This window comes from Olea europaea, unplaced genomic scaffold, assembly GCF_002742605.1.
Source record: "Olea europaea var. sylvestris unplaced genomic scaffold, O_europaea_v1 scaffold4505, whole genome shotgun sequence".
Classification (NCBI taxonomy): Eukaryota; Viridiplantae; Streptophyta; class Magnoliopsida; order Lamiales; family Oleaceae; genus Olea; species Olea europaea.
Genome location: NW_019262811.1, coordinates 15,362 through 29,274, shown reverse-complemented (window position 1 = coordinate 29,274; position 13,913 = coordinate 15,362). Strand labels below are relative to the sequence as shown.

At 33.0% G+C, this 13,913-nt stretch overlaps 1 protein-coding gene, 1 long non-coding RNA gene and 1 pseudogene across 4 annotated transcripts; all 3 read left to right on the top strand.

The window, feature by feature from the left end:
* The first annotated feature begins 972 nt into the window (after positions 1-972).
* On the top strand, positions 973-4,182 carry LOC111388056 (histidine-containing phosphotransfer protein 1-like). Of its 3 annotated transcripts, XM_023012721.1 has the most exons (6): positions 986-1,337; positions 1,479-1,609; positions 1,712-1,780; positions 2,097-2,168; positions 3,321-3,393; positions 3,839-4,182. In XM_023012721.1, exons 1-6 carry the CDS (start codon positions 1,239-1,241, stop codon positions 3,896-3,898), a joined length of 504 nt encoding a protein of 167 aa, XP_022868489.1. In that variant the 5' UTR covers positions 986-1,238; the 3' UTR covers positions 3,899-4,182. The 3 variants fall into 3 exon arrangements, with proteins under 3 accessions (XP_022868488.1, XP_022868490.1, XP_022868489.1); XM_023012720.1 differs by having other exon boundaries at positions 973-1,337; positions 1,479-1,780; XM_023012722.1 differs by lacking the exon at positions 2,097-2,168 and having other exon boundaries at positions 982-1,337.
* Positions 4,183-8,304: 4,122 nt separating this feature from the next.
* On the top strand, positions 8,305-9,215 carry LOC111388055 (annotated as a pseudogene).
* Positions 9,216-11,489: 2,274 nt separating this feature from the next.
* Positions 11,490-12,410, top strand: LOC111388058. Its single transcript, XR_002701494.1, has 2 exons — positions 11,490-11,787; positions 11,887-12,410. It is a non-coding gene; the product is annotated as an uncharacterized LOC111388058 (long non-coding RNA).
* Positions 12,411-13,913: the final 1,503 nt, after the last annotated feature.

Sequence of the window (13,913 nt, the reverse complement as noted above, 5' to 3'; positions counted from 1 at the left end):
TCTTAAATTTCTATGTTAAATTTTATTTTTTTTAATTCGTTTGAGACTCATCAAATTCTCCAATTTACATCACTTATAAAGTATTTTAAAATAACGTGCAATACACTTTCAATTTTGACTAGTATATTAAAATATCATATCAAGGGAGAATCATTTTTTAAACGATTTTAACCCCTTACAATTCAATTATTTTAATAATATCTTATTTTTTTTTGTTTTTCAATATGTATTAAATACTACACAATTATTGTCATTTATGAATTTTGTTTTATTAATTCTTAATTAATTAACATTCACATTAACTTAGATTTAATGAATTTTCATTTGATAAATCTTAAATTACATAAATCTAGAGTTATCATAGATGAATAAATTCATATTCATGTATCTAGAAATTTTAATGGGTGTTTAAATTTATGTATTAACAATTAATTTTTATGTATCAAATATAATATAAAAAGATTGTTCATTTATGATATTTCATCATTACAAAAAATTTGAATTTTGAGGATACAATTTTCTTCTATTATATTTCTATATTAAATTTTATTTTCTTTAATTCGTACGAGATTCATCAAATCCTCCAACAGATTGGTACCAAATATAACTTTTATACCACTTATAAAGTATTTTAGAATCACGTGCAATGCACCTTCAATTTTGACTAATATATCAAAAATATGAGTTGAAGGAACAGTCCATGTCAATGAAAAAGGCAAAAATTAAGGATCAGGATACACGCACATAATTTTTTACCTACTACACACAACATGGGTGGAGACGATGGATCGAAATTTTTAATAACACACTTGGCCTGCGTGTTTGCGCGTGTCTGGGAGCGCTTAAGAGCAGAATTTCGACTGTTGACAGTGAATTTTCTACCGTTAAAGACTGGCTTAAGAAAGTTTTTTTATATAAGGAAATAAAATATTGTTCTTCTCGACAAAAGATTAAACGGAAAGTACAGGTTGTGGATTGGACAGGCTTATCTGTTTTAAGGAAAAATATTTAAAATCCTTAATCACCACAAAATTTCACTAATCTCTGGCAAGTCAATTCTTAGGTATTAATCCCACCGTTAATTCATACCATTCTAATCCTTTTCAACTTTCTTTCCTGAACACACGGAATAAATGATTGTACATTCACTTGGCTATATCATACATGAGATCTGCAAGTTGAAACTTGGCGTTTAGGACAGAGAAACAAACAAAAAGACCCTATTTCTGAGCTGCTGCATGTACGAGAAAACTGAACAATCTAAGCTAAAGCAGATGGAAATTGTGGGACAGTTGCAGAAACAATATGTTGACTTCACAACTTCTCTGTTTCGTGAGGTAATTACTTCTTTTATGATAATTTTTCTTCTTTTTTTTTCCTCAAGAACTTTTTATTAAAGATTTTCAAGTGGGCTGTTTTTATTTGTTCAATTTGACATTTTTTTTACATGGGTTTTTCTATTTTTGTGTTAAAAAAAGGGATATTTGGACGATCAGTATGTACAGCTGCAAAAATTAAAAGATGAAAGCAATCCAGAATTTGTGGTTGAAGTGGTTTCAATTTTCTTTGAGGATTCTGAAAAACTTCTGAATGATTTGGCTTGTTCTCTGTCAGTTTCAATTTCTCTACTTTGGGTTTTATTTTGTGTTCCAGATTTATTAATTGATTTTAATTTTTTTTCCTTTTTCTTAATTTTATTTCAACTATATAGTCAACAGCAGGTTGTAGATTTTAAGAAGGTTGATGGCTATGTCCACCAGTTCAAGGGTAGCAGCTCCAGGTATCAGTTTTTAATTCTGCATATTTAGTGGAAGAATAAGCTATTTCTTTGGTAATTTTTGCTTGATATTTTTTACTGTTTCATTAACTAAATTCCAGAATTTTGATACTTTGTGGTTTAATTTACTCATTTTAAGTTATTTACATATGCAATAATGCCAAGTAGCCAATAAGAAAGCTAGTGTTTTGTTAAGAGGAAGTACATTAAGATCTGGATGAGGTTTTAATTGGCAGTGAATAATTTGGTCAGAAAATTAATTTTTTGTTTTGAGTTTTTCTTCTTTGTAAATTTTGTCTGTGTTTTGTTGACATAACAGCGTAGGTGCACAAAGAGTTAAGAATGCGTGTGCTGCCTTCAGAAACTTTTGTGAGGATAAGAATCTTGACGGGTGAGTCGACTGAATTCATAATTGTGTTCCGTACTTTCACTTCATAGACGTTTATATAAGTGCTATTTGGAGTAAGCATTATGAAATAATTAATCTGTAAGGCTCGGCTGGTCTCTATGATATGACATAAATTTTCACTGCCATGTTCTCTTTGTATTATTTTGGATGCTTAGTTGGAAAATTGCAGTGTTCACTTAATATGAACTTGGAAGTGGCCATAAGTTTTATTGAGTTGCACTGAAAATGGAACATGGCACTTGGTATTTTGAAAATTCTTCAATATTTAGTTCTAACAAGAAAAATGTACATACTAAAAGCATCAAATCCCATTTGCAGTGCTAAACCGCGTCCGCGAATCAGAAAAGATCAAAGTTTATCAATTACACAAAATCATGACTTCTAAAACCTCCGGAAGGAACTGGATCAACAGTGTCCATTTTGAGTCAACTCTTTTTCATCTGAATCAAAATGGTAAATTTCATATAGTTCAAACTAAGAAAATTGAAGAGTGCGTGGAACTGGATGAAAACAGAACTTTTGGATACGCATTGAGACTATTTAAAACCGTTGTATTATTTTGATCGATTTTGGTTGTTTGTGATTAAGCCTTTCTAAACATTGATTGTGATTATCAAATATGGAAATAGTCGTGATGTGTTTTCCTAGTTACTTCAATTTTCACCACTCACAATTATAGTCAGCAAATTAAAATTATTGGGGGTAGAGATGTACGATATCATTTTATTTTGTCTCCAACCTTTTTCGTGTCTATAGGAGACTCCAAGCATGTTCGGCAGAGCTTAAAAGCAAGTAAAAGTTACTCTTATGTTAAGCTTTTTTGCCAAACGTATCTGGATATGTTACATTTTCCTTTCTTTTAAGTACAAAAACTTATTTGTTTGGAAAGAAACTCTTGCTTTACTTGCAAAATAAGTAATTTATTTCCTACGTTAACCAATAAAAAAACTCATTTATTTTAAAAATCCACTTATTTACTTATAAGTGAACTTTTTAATCTTAGCCAAACATGCTTTTATGATAGCATAGTTATATTCCTGACAGTTTTTTTCTGAAACAACACAATCGGTGCTTAGAAATCATTTCTCATATTGTAGAATGTTGTATTGGCTAAACAAAGGAATTTTGATGCAGGTGCTTGAGATATCTCAACTTGGTAAAACAAGAATTCTATCTCGTGAAGAGCAAGCTGGAAACTTTGTCAAGGGTAAGTATTACTTCATGGTGAACTTTTTTTTATATATCTAAAATGAATTCATTCTGAAAGTTAAACCATAAATTATAAGCAAATTTAACAATAATAAACCGGAATTTGTCAATCGCGGTTATTCAAGCATCTGCATACAAAATTAGTATGATATATAGAAAAGGAGTCTTGTGTAGGTTAAGTCGTTACAGAAGTATCGATAAACTTAAAGAAAGAAGTCGAGATAAGAATCATTCAATGGATGGCGATATTATTACCTTACAGTCTTTGTTTTTTTGAGTCTTGATAAAAGTTGAGGGGTTGCCTTGTCAACTTAAAGCCAGATGCTGCTCAAACAATTTTCAAGGTTTTCCTGGTCTGTCTAGTCCAGTATTGATAATTTATCCACATGTTTGACCAAGGAGGTTTTCGAATCTGCTTTTGAACTTACCTGTGTTAAATGCAGCTGGAGCGGCAAATCCTGCAGGCAGGAGGGACGGTTCCCTTAATAGAATCATGCCATTGATATTGCCCTGCTATGGAAACAGTAGGTTGAAAGCCACGAGTTAGAATGCTTTTTCTTATTATTTAGCTACTTTGGCTGCTAGATTCTGTTATATGTAATGTAGCTCTAAAAATTGCACATATGGAATGTCAGAAGATAAGTAGTGTCGGCCGAGCAGAGTGTCTTGCCTAGTCTCTTTGCATTTTACCTCATCTACATTTCATTGTTTGCTCACAAATTACTTACATCTAGTTGTTATTTGTTAATCTTGTTTTCTCTTAATTGGTCTTTTCTTCATTTTATAACCCGAGTTTTAGTTTTTCATTTCCTTTCTTCGCCCCTGGTTAAGGGATGAGATCAATGGTCTAGCTACATGGCACTGAAAATGTATCGCAGTGTGAATAAGTCGATAGAGTCCGACAGTTCTACCAGTATATCAAAATTTTGTAATTTTCAGTTATAGTTAATTACATTTTATTACATTAATTGTCCTCTTGACTATTTCTTGTGAATGTTCTTAGTATTTTCATTCTTCATATCGACTTTTGCAAGCATTGCCTAAAGTCCCAGCAAGCAAACATATTAATGACGAGGAGGACATTTTTGTTATGCTACTGATACTTGTACTTGCTTTGCTATTTTGCCCAAGTCTGAGGAAGAGTTACAAATCGTAAAACAATTTGTAATGATTTCATCATTCATGATAAATAATAAATAAAGTGTCATTCCAATGACACACGTCCAAGTTCCATAACTCAGCTATCTCAATCATGATTTTTAACCCCCCGAGGGAAAGATACTTCCCTTTTGGGTCGGTTGTAGGTGAGGAGGAATTCAAACCCTTGATACAATGGTTTGTAGTCATGTGTTCTAATCCTTTGAGCTACAAGCTTCAACCCATCTTTTTTGGTACTGCTGTCAAGAGTATCCTAAAAAAAAAGGAACATTTCCTCTCCCCTCACTAAACATGTTATTTCAATTTAAAAAGATGTGAAATCGCGTTTATCCTATAAGAATGGTGCTTTCCGAAGTCTAAGTGTGAGAGAAGGAATATCATAATTGGTTTTGAATAAGTCGACCTTTTGATTTTTAATTTTTTTCGTCAATAAATGAATAAGAATGAGAGGTGCTAAGCTTTTTATAATCATGGTATCAAGCTATTTTTTCGTAGGACTTCCCTATAGTACATCATCACAGTAGAGTTTAACCAACTTTACAATTTTTAATTAAAGTTAATACTAATAATAATAATAAATAAATAAATATATAATTCAGAGCAATGAAAAGCATTACATATGGCTGGACGAAGAGACAACATAACTAAAATATATAAATGCACACACGACAATATTTTTAATTTTTTATTATTATTATTATTTTTTTTTTTGGGAGGAGAAGAAAAAGTATACTTCTAAGTGTAACTCGATAGTACCGGATGAATCTAGAATTAATCTAATAAGGATAATCTGCGACTGCGAGAAAACATCTCTAAGAACAAATATTATGCACGACAGAAATGGTGGTAACTACTAAAAGTGTATAAATAATTAGCTGACCTTATAAGGCGTGTTCGGCGTTTCTCGGGAAAAAAAAAAAAAAAAAAAAACTATTTTTCCACCTCTGCAAATAATGAGAGGCTAGGAAGGTTGTTGGGGCTGGTGAAATAAAAAAACACATCCTTCTGCAATTACTCCATCAATAGCACCATTTTTAGTAGTGAATTATCTAAATGTTCACTGAACTTTACAAAAAGTTTGTACGGAATCATTGAACTTTAAAAAGTACCAAATTCATTCAGTGATCCCGTAAAAACCTTTTACAAATTCAGTGATGAGTTGAGTGATTTTTAAAGTTTAGTGACTCCGTGGAAGCATTTTACAAAGTTTAGTAATTATTTGGATAATTCACTCACTATTTGAGGGGGTTGGCATTCTTTCCTATAGGACTTATCATATCTACACAACCCAAATGCTAAAGCAATATGATTACTCCAATTTGGGCTTAAATCAAAATGTAATTGATAGAAACTCTCTACAAAATAAACGTCACTATAAAATTCTTGAATTGTGCAAATCTCAATTAAGGTTGGAAGCAAGTTAAAAAGGGTCTGGAGATCGATTATAAAAACTATAAAAGGATTGATATAAAAAATATTAATGAATAAACAATTTGTAATTGTAGTCGACTTGTTCTCAATTGATCATAACATATACAATTCTTCTAATTAAATTCAAGTAGACGGTCATACCTATTCCTACGAGTCTTCATAGGGTTATTATCGCTATTTATGTGCGGGAGCCTGTGCAATCTATTCATAATCAAGCTGAAACTTGGGCGAAACTCAATGAAGGTTTGAACCGATTTTTATGAGATGAATTAGTGTGTTTAGTGGGGATTAAAATTAGATTTTGTTTAGTAGTTTGTGATTAGGAATGGCAACGTGGCGGGTATGGAACAGGTCGGCCATTGCCACCCCCGTCCCATCTGGTATTTTTGTTATCTTATCCTATACCCATATCCAGTTAAAGCGGGACGGGACGGGGCAAGTCTCCTGCCCCATTTTTTTCTTTTTATTTTTTTATTTTTTGCTTTTATTTTTTTGTCCTTAATTAGTAAATAATATTACTTTTTTACTAATTTGTTAAAAAACTTATGTTCTCTTTAAAAAGAATGATGAATTTATTATTTTTGTTTGATAAAAACTTAAATTTGAAATTAATATTAAATTGGGTGGGTAATGGTTTTCCGTACCCATCTTATACCCGCTTCGAGGCAATAACTCTCACCTCATACTCATAACATGTATCCGATTAGGCGAGTATTACCTGTTCCATTCGTGGTGAGGCTCCACGAGTATTGGGTTGAACGAATTTTTTTGTCATCTCTAATTGTGATAAGAGTTTTTGGAATGTATGGTTAAAAAATTGTGGGAGCCATAAAAAATGTGATTGATATTGATTGTTTGATTTTGACTTAAATTAAAATCAAATTTTAATCTAAATCAAACAGGCTCTGAAATATCACTCAAATTCAGAATTGACTTCTTGTTGACGTGCAATAATTGACTATGCCCTAGCAATTTTAATCCAAAAATTTGATTTTTTGACCGTTATTTTACTATTCCAATCGTTATTTTTGACATCTTCACTCACAGGTGAAATCAACTTTTCTCTCTAACGATCAAAAAATTAATTCTCATAATCAGTATCAAACAAGTCTTATATTTGAGACAAATGGGAGTAGTAGTTTGGACGCGAAAGCACTAAAACTTGATCGTACCACCAGGCTTCAGCTGTCACCATTTCGTCCCAAACTGCCTTTTTTCTCTTCCCACTTTGCCCTTCTTTGACCTCTTACGTGGTATCAATATAGTACAGTTACAAATCACTCAACTTTCAATCAAAATTTCAATAATTCAATAAAAAAAATATTTATTTATAAAAAATATGGGGTGGCAACAACTAAATGTCACGGTGTCCTTGTCTAAGGTCGTCTCCAATGGTGCATCAAAATCAAAATTTGATGCAAAAGCACTTCAATGTGGCACTAAAGTTTGCACCATTTTAGTGCAAATGCTGCAAAGTCATATTTGCCCCTTTTTCCATTTGTTAGTGATTGATGAAGGATATTCGGGTCATTTGTGTTATATATTTTCTAATACATTATTATTATTATTATTATTATTATTATTATTATTTAAAATAAATTTTAAATGTAAGAAATAATAATTAAGGAATTAATTAAAATAAGGATAAAGAGGCTCACATTGCACTTTGAAACGCATTAATCGATCATTTGTGGAAAGAATATACGAATTTTGAGAATTAAATTGCAATAATATTTTGACTTCGTAATAACATAATATCCAAATTCAAAATGTATTGCACTTTTTTTAAAGACATTATTTAATATTTTCATTTTTTTTTAGTATTTCTACTAATTGTAATATGTTTTCTATATTTATTAATTAATTTAATATTTTAATTATTTATTTAGTAATTTTTGTATTTGTAAAACAAATAAATAAATTATCTGGAATAAAAAAAGAAAATAAAATGATTAAAAATGTACATTTGGTGTAAATTTTGATATAATGGTTGGATATGATTTGTAGTTTGGTGCAAATTTTGATGTAAATTTTGGTGTAGAGTTGAAAATGGCACTGTGAAATCCAAACCCAACAATCTCCTGCGCCAAAAACCTCAGACTCGGACAACAGTTTATCCAACAGAACCTCCCTTGATAAACAAACTAAATCCCATATTACACTCTTTGTACTTGCCGCAGTCATTGCATTCTCAATTTTCTCTTCCTTCTCCCACAAGCCCAACATCAAGAAAATCGATGCAATTCTCTTGATTTTTCAAACTTCCATTTATAATCCCTTTTGTATATATAAATTTTTTTCTATCAATTACACCCCTAAAATGTGGTGTCCATTGAGGACAAGGAAAGATTATACGTTAATATATTGGATTCATCTCATTTTCGTCAATTGGGAAAGTAATTTTCCGCTGGGTACAGTGTTGGACCCCATTGATTTCATGGCATTGCAGTCGATCCGGAAGAGTTTGGATGATTTGCCCGGGTCGAATTTATTTTGCTTCGTGGGATTTCACTGCGGATCCATGCAATTTTGCTGGTGTGTATTGTGATGGAGATAGAGTGATTGCTCTGAACCTTGGTGATCTACTAGCTGGGTCTACAGGTTTAACGGGTTGGATAGACCCGGCGATTGAAAAACTGTCAGCTCTTACAGAGTTTATTATAGTTCCAGGTCGAATCATCAGCTCTCTGCCTCAAACTCTGTCTCAGTTGAAAAATCTCAGGTTTCTTGCCGTCAGCAGGAACTTCATCTCCGGTGGTATTTCGGCGACTATGGGCGAGCTTTGAGGATACAAACGCTTGATCTTAGCTTCAATCAGTTTTTCGGTAGCATTCCATGGTCCAACGGTGCTCTACCGTCTTTGTCAAATGTCATTCTATGTCACAACAAGCTGTCCGGTTTAGTCCCGCCGTTTGTTTCCCAAACCCTAACCTGGCTCGATCTCAAGCACAAAACGATCACTCCAGTTCCATTTCCCCATTGAGCCCACCCCCACGACTCCAGTACCTCTCATTATCATGGAACAGACTGAGTGGCCCAGTTGACCGGCTGTTGAGCCGTCTGGGCCAGCTAAGCTACCTTGACCTCAGTATAAACCAGTTCACCGACTCCATTTCGGGCAACTTATTCACATTCCCACTCACCAACCTGTTGAGAATTTACTTAAACATGTATAGCAAAAATAAATACAGATTTCAATTCTCGCCAATGATCTCTGTTTTGCGCGGGTAGTCGTTAACAATTAAAAAAGGGATCAGACGATTGTGTAAGGAACAGACCTCTTGAAACAAAATCTCAAAAATGGGTGTTTTATTGGTGAGGATTTACAATTGAAAATAAACTGAATGCCTCCAAGGGGCGCAAGCACACGAGTACTAAAAGAAGTGTTTAAATTTAAGTTAAGAAATTAAAATTATATATTCTCTGTTTGAGAGTGTTTGATTCTTTTCTTCCTCTATATCTTCTCTTTCTTTTTATATTTCCTTGATGATTTTCTCGTGACAAATCGCTTGAAAACTGTTTGATCGCTTTATAACTATCCACTTTCTTTATGGTGGCTAACTTATTGTGGAACTGCCGTCTCTAACTGCTGCCATTACTCTTTGTCGTTCAACCGCCTTCCACTGGACTCCTTGAATCGTGGAATGTGATAAGATTACTCAATAACTGCTATTGTGGATAACTATCATATTTTATGTTTGCTAAGATCCTGGGCGATTTGAAGGTTTGGGCGAGAACGGGGTTATCGCTCCAGGTGACCGTAAGGCACTCCATTCACTCAGATTTTGGGCGTCTTGCAAGTTTGGGCGATGATGTTACTGTATTCGTGAGCTTCCACTGCATTTATCAATAATCTTGTTTGGACCTTTATCCTGAACCTTTAAATTGGAAATCTACTACCTCCTTTATTAGGTTCTTTAAGGAACCTATTAATCTCCGCCCTCCAATCTATTGCATCTCCATCTTGTATGCAATAAATTTCAATTCTTCTCGCCCTTCTTTGGACCACAGATAATATTACTCCATATTCACAAGTAGATTTTCAATTTAAAGCCTTTGAATACCCTGAAGCCATCTGGGCCAACTCATTTGCTCTGTCATTATATACCCTATTAACACATTGAAACTCTACTTGGTCGAATTCTTCCAACAATTCTTGGGCGATTTCATATTGACTTATGATGGAATCACTTTGGCACTTAAAATCACCGATCAATTGGTGAATTACCAATTGAGAATCGCCTCTAACAATCACATTCTTTATCTCCATATCTATCATTAATTCTAAACCCACGATTAAAGCTTCATATTCGACTTGATTGTTGGTGCACATCCTATCCAAAGTGAATGCGAACATAAATTTTCACTGCCATGTTCTCTTTGTATTATTTTGGATGCTTAGTTGGAAAATTGCAATGTTCACTTAATATGAACTTGGAAGTGGCCATATGTTTTATTGAGTTGCACTGAAAATGGATCATGGCATTTGGTTTTTAGAAAAATCTTCAATATTTAGTTCTATCAAGAAGAAAAATGTCCATACTAAAAGCATCAAATCCCATTTGCAGTGCTAAACCATGTCCGCGAAGCAGAAAAGATCAAAGTTTAGCAATTACACAAAATCATGACTTCTAAAACCTCCGGAAGGAACTGGATCAACAGTGTCCATTTTGAGTCAACTCTTTTTCATCTGAATCAAAATGGTAAATTTCATATAGTTCAAACTAAGAAAATTGAAGAGTGCGTGGAACTGGATGAAAACAGAACTTTTGGATACGCATTGAGACTATTTAAAACCGTTGTATTATTTTGATCGATTTTGGTTGTTTGTGATTAAGCCTTTCTAAACATTGATTGTGATTATCAAATATGGAAATAGTCGTGATGTGTTTTCCTAGTTACTTCAATTTTCACCACTCACAATTATAGTCAGCAAATTAAAATTATTGGGGGTAGAGATGTACGATATCATTTTATTTTGTCTCCAACCTTTTTCGTGTCTATAGGAGACTCCAAGCATGTTCGGCAGAGCTTAAAAGCAAGTAAAAGTTACTCTTATGTTAAGCTTTTTTGCCAAACGTATCTGGATATGTTACATTTTCCTTTCTTTTAAGTACAAAAACTTATTTGTTTGGAAAGAAACTCTTGCTTTACTTGCAAAATAAGTAATTTATTTCCTACTTTAACCAATAAAAAAACTCATTTATTTTAAAAATCCACTTATTTACTTATAAGTGAACTTTTTAATCTTAGCCAAACATGCTTTTATGATAGCATAGTTATATTCCTGACAGTTTTTTTCTGAAACAACACAATCGGTGCTTAGAAATCATTTCTCATATTGTAGAATGTTGTATTGGCTAAACAAAGGAATTTTGATGCAGGTGCTTGAGATATCTCAACTTGGTAAAACAAGAATTCTATCTCGTGAAGAGCAAGCTGGAAACTTTGTCAAGGGTAAGTATTACTTCATGGTGAACTTTTTTTTATATATCTAAAATGAATTCATTCTGAAAGTTAAACCATAAATTAGAAGCAAATTTAACAATAATAAACCGGAATTTGTCAATCGCGGTTATTCAAGCATCTGCATACAAAATTAGTATGATATATAGAAAAGGAGTCTTGTGTAGGTTAAGTCGTTACAGAAGTATCGATAAACTTAAAGAAAGAAGTCGAGATAAGAATAATTCAATGGATGGTGATATTATTACCTTACAGTCTTTGGTTTTTTGAGTCTTGATAAAAGTTGAGGGGTTGCCTTGTCAACTTAAAGCCAGATGCTGCTCAAACAATTTTCAAGGTTTTCCTGGTCTGTCTAGTCCAGTATTGATAATTTATCCACATGTTTGACCAAGGAGGTTTTCGAATCTGCTTTTGAACTTACCTGTGTTAAATGCAGCTGGAGCGGCAAATCCTGCAGGCCGGAGGGACGGTTCCCTTAATAGAATCATGCCATTGATATTGCCCTGCTATGGAAACAATAGGTCGAAAGCCAACGAGTTAGAATGCTTTTTCTTATTATTTAGCTACTTTGGCTGCTAGATTCTGTTTATGTAATGTAGCTCTAAAAATTGCACATATGGAATGTCAGAAGATCAGTAGTGTCGGCCAAGCAGAGTGTCTTGCCTAGTCTCTGTGCATTTTACCTCATCTACATTTCATTGTTTGCTCACAAATTTCTTACCTCTAGTTGTTGTTATTTGTTAATCTTGTTTTCTCTTAATTGGTCTTTTCTTCATTTTATAACCCGAGTTTTAGTTTTTCATTTCCTTTCTTCGCCCCTGGTTAAGGGATGAGATCAATGGTCTAGCTACATGGCACTGAAAATGTATCGCAGTGTGAATAAGTCGATAGAGTCCGACAGTTCTACCAGTATATCAAAATTTTGTAATTTTCAGTTATAGTTAATTACATTTTATTACATTAATTGTCCTCTTGACTATTTCTTGTGAATGTTCTTAGTATTTTCATTCTTCATATCGACTTTTGCAAGCATTGCCTAAAGTCCCAGCAAGCAAACATATTAATGACGAGGAGGACATTTTTGTTATGCTACTGATACTTGTACTTGCTTTGCTATTTTGCCCAAGTCTGAGGAAGAGTTACAAATCGTAAAACAATTTGTAATGATTTCATCATTCATGATAAATAATAAATAAAGTGTCATTCCAATGACACACGTCCAAGTTCCATAACTCAGCTATCTCAATCATGATTTTTAACCCCCCGAGGGAAAGATACTTCCCTTTTGGGTCGGTTGTAGGTGAGGAGGAATTCAAACCCTTGATACAATGGTTTGTAGTCATGTGTTCTAATCCTTTGAGCTACAAGCTTCAACCCATCTTTTTTGGACATGTTGTCAAGAGTATACTAAAAAAAAAAAGAACATTTCCTCTCCCCTCACTGAACATGTTATTTCAATTTAAAAAGATGTGAAATCATGTTTATCCTATAAGAATGGTGCTTTCTGAAGTCTAAGTGTGAGAGAAGGAATATCATAATTGGTTTTGAATAAGTCGACCTTTTGATTTTTAATTTTTTTCGTCAATAAATGAATAAGAATGAGAGGTGCTAAGCTTTTTATAATCATGGTATCAAGCTATTTTTTCGTAGGACTTCCCTATAGTACATCATCACAGTAGAGTTTAACCAACTTTACAATTTTTAATTAAAGTTAATACTAATAATAATAATAAATAAATAAATATATAATTCAGAGCAATGAAAAGCATTACATATGGCTGGACGAAGAGACAACATAACTAAAATATATAAATGCACACACGACAATATTTTTAATTTTTTATTATTATTATTATTTTTTTTTTTGGGAGGAGAAGAAAAAGTATACTTCTAAGTGTAACTCGATAGTACCGGATGAATCTAGAATTAATCTAATAAGGATAATCTGCGACTGCGAGAAAACATCTCTAAGAACAAATATTATGCACGACAGAAATGGTGGTAACTACTAAAAGTGTATAAATAATTAGCTGACCTCATAAGGCGTGTTCGGCGTTTCTCGGGAAAAAAAAAACTGTTTTTCCACCTCTGCAAATAATGAGAGGCTAGGAAGGTTGTTGGGGCTGATGAAATAAAAAAACACATCCTTCTGCAATTACTCCATCAATAGGACCATTTTGAGTAGTGAATTACCCAAATGGTCACTGAACTTTACAAAAAGTTTGTACGGAATCATTGAACTTTAAAAATCACCAAATTCATTCAGTGATCCCGTGAAAACCTTTTACAAATTCAGTGATGAATTGGGTGATTTTTAAAGTTCAGTGATGAATTGAATGATTTTTAAAATTTAGTGACTCCGTGGAAGCATTTTACAAAATTTAGTAATTATTTGGATAATTCACTCACTATTTGAGGGGGTTGGCATTCTTTCCTATAGGACTTATCATATCTACACAACCC

Coding starts and splice junctions, on each gene's coding strand:
- LOC111388056 (XM_023012720.1), top strand. CDS start 1,239: ATGTACGAGAAAACTGAACAATCTAAGCTAAAGCAGATGGAAATTGTG. Junction 1,338..1,478: donor CAACTTCTCTGTTTCGTGAG/GTAATTACTTCT, acceptor TGTTAAAAAAAG/GGATATTTGGACGATCAGTA. Junction 3,394..3,838: donor AGCTGGAAACTTTGTCAAGG/GTAAGTATTACT, acceptor TGTTAAATGCAG/CTGGAGCGGCAAATCCTGCA.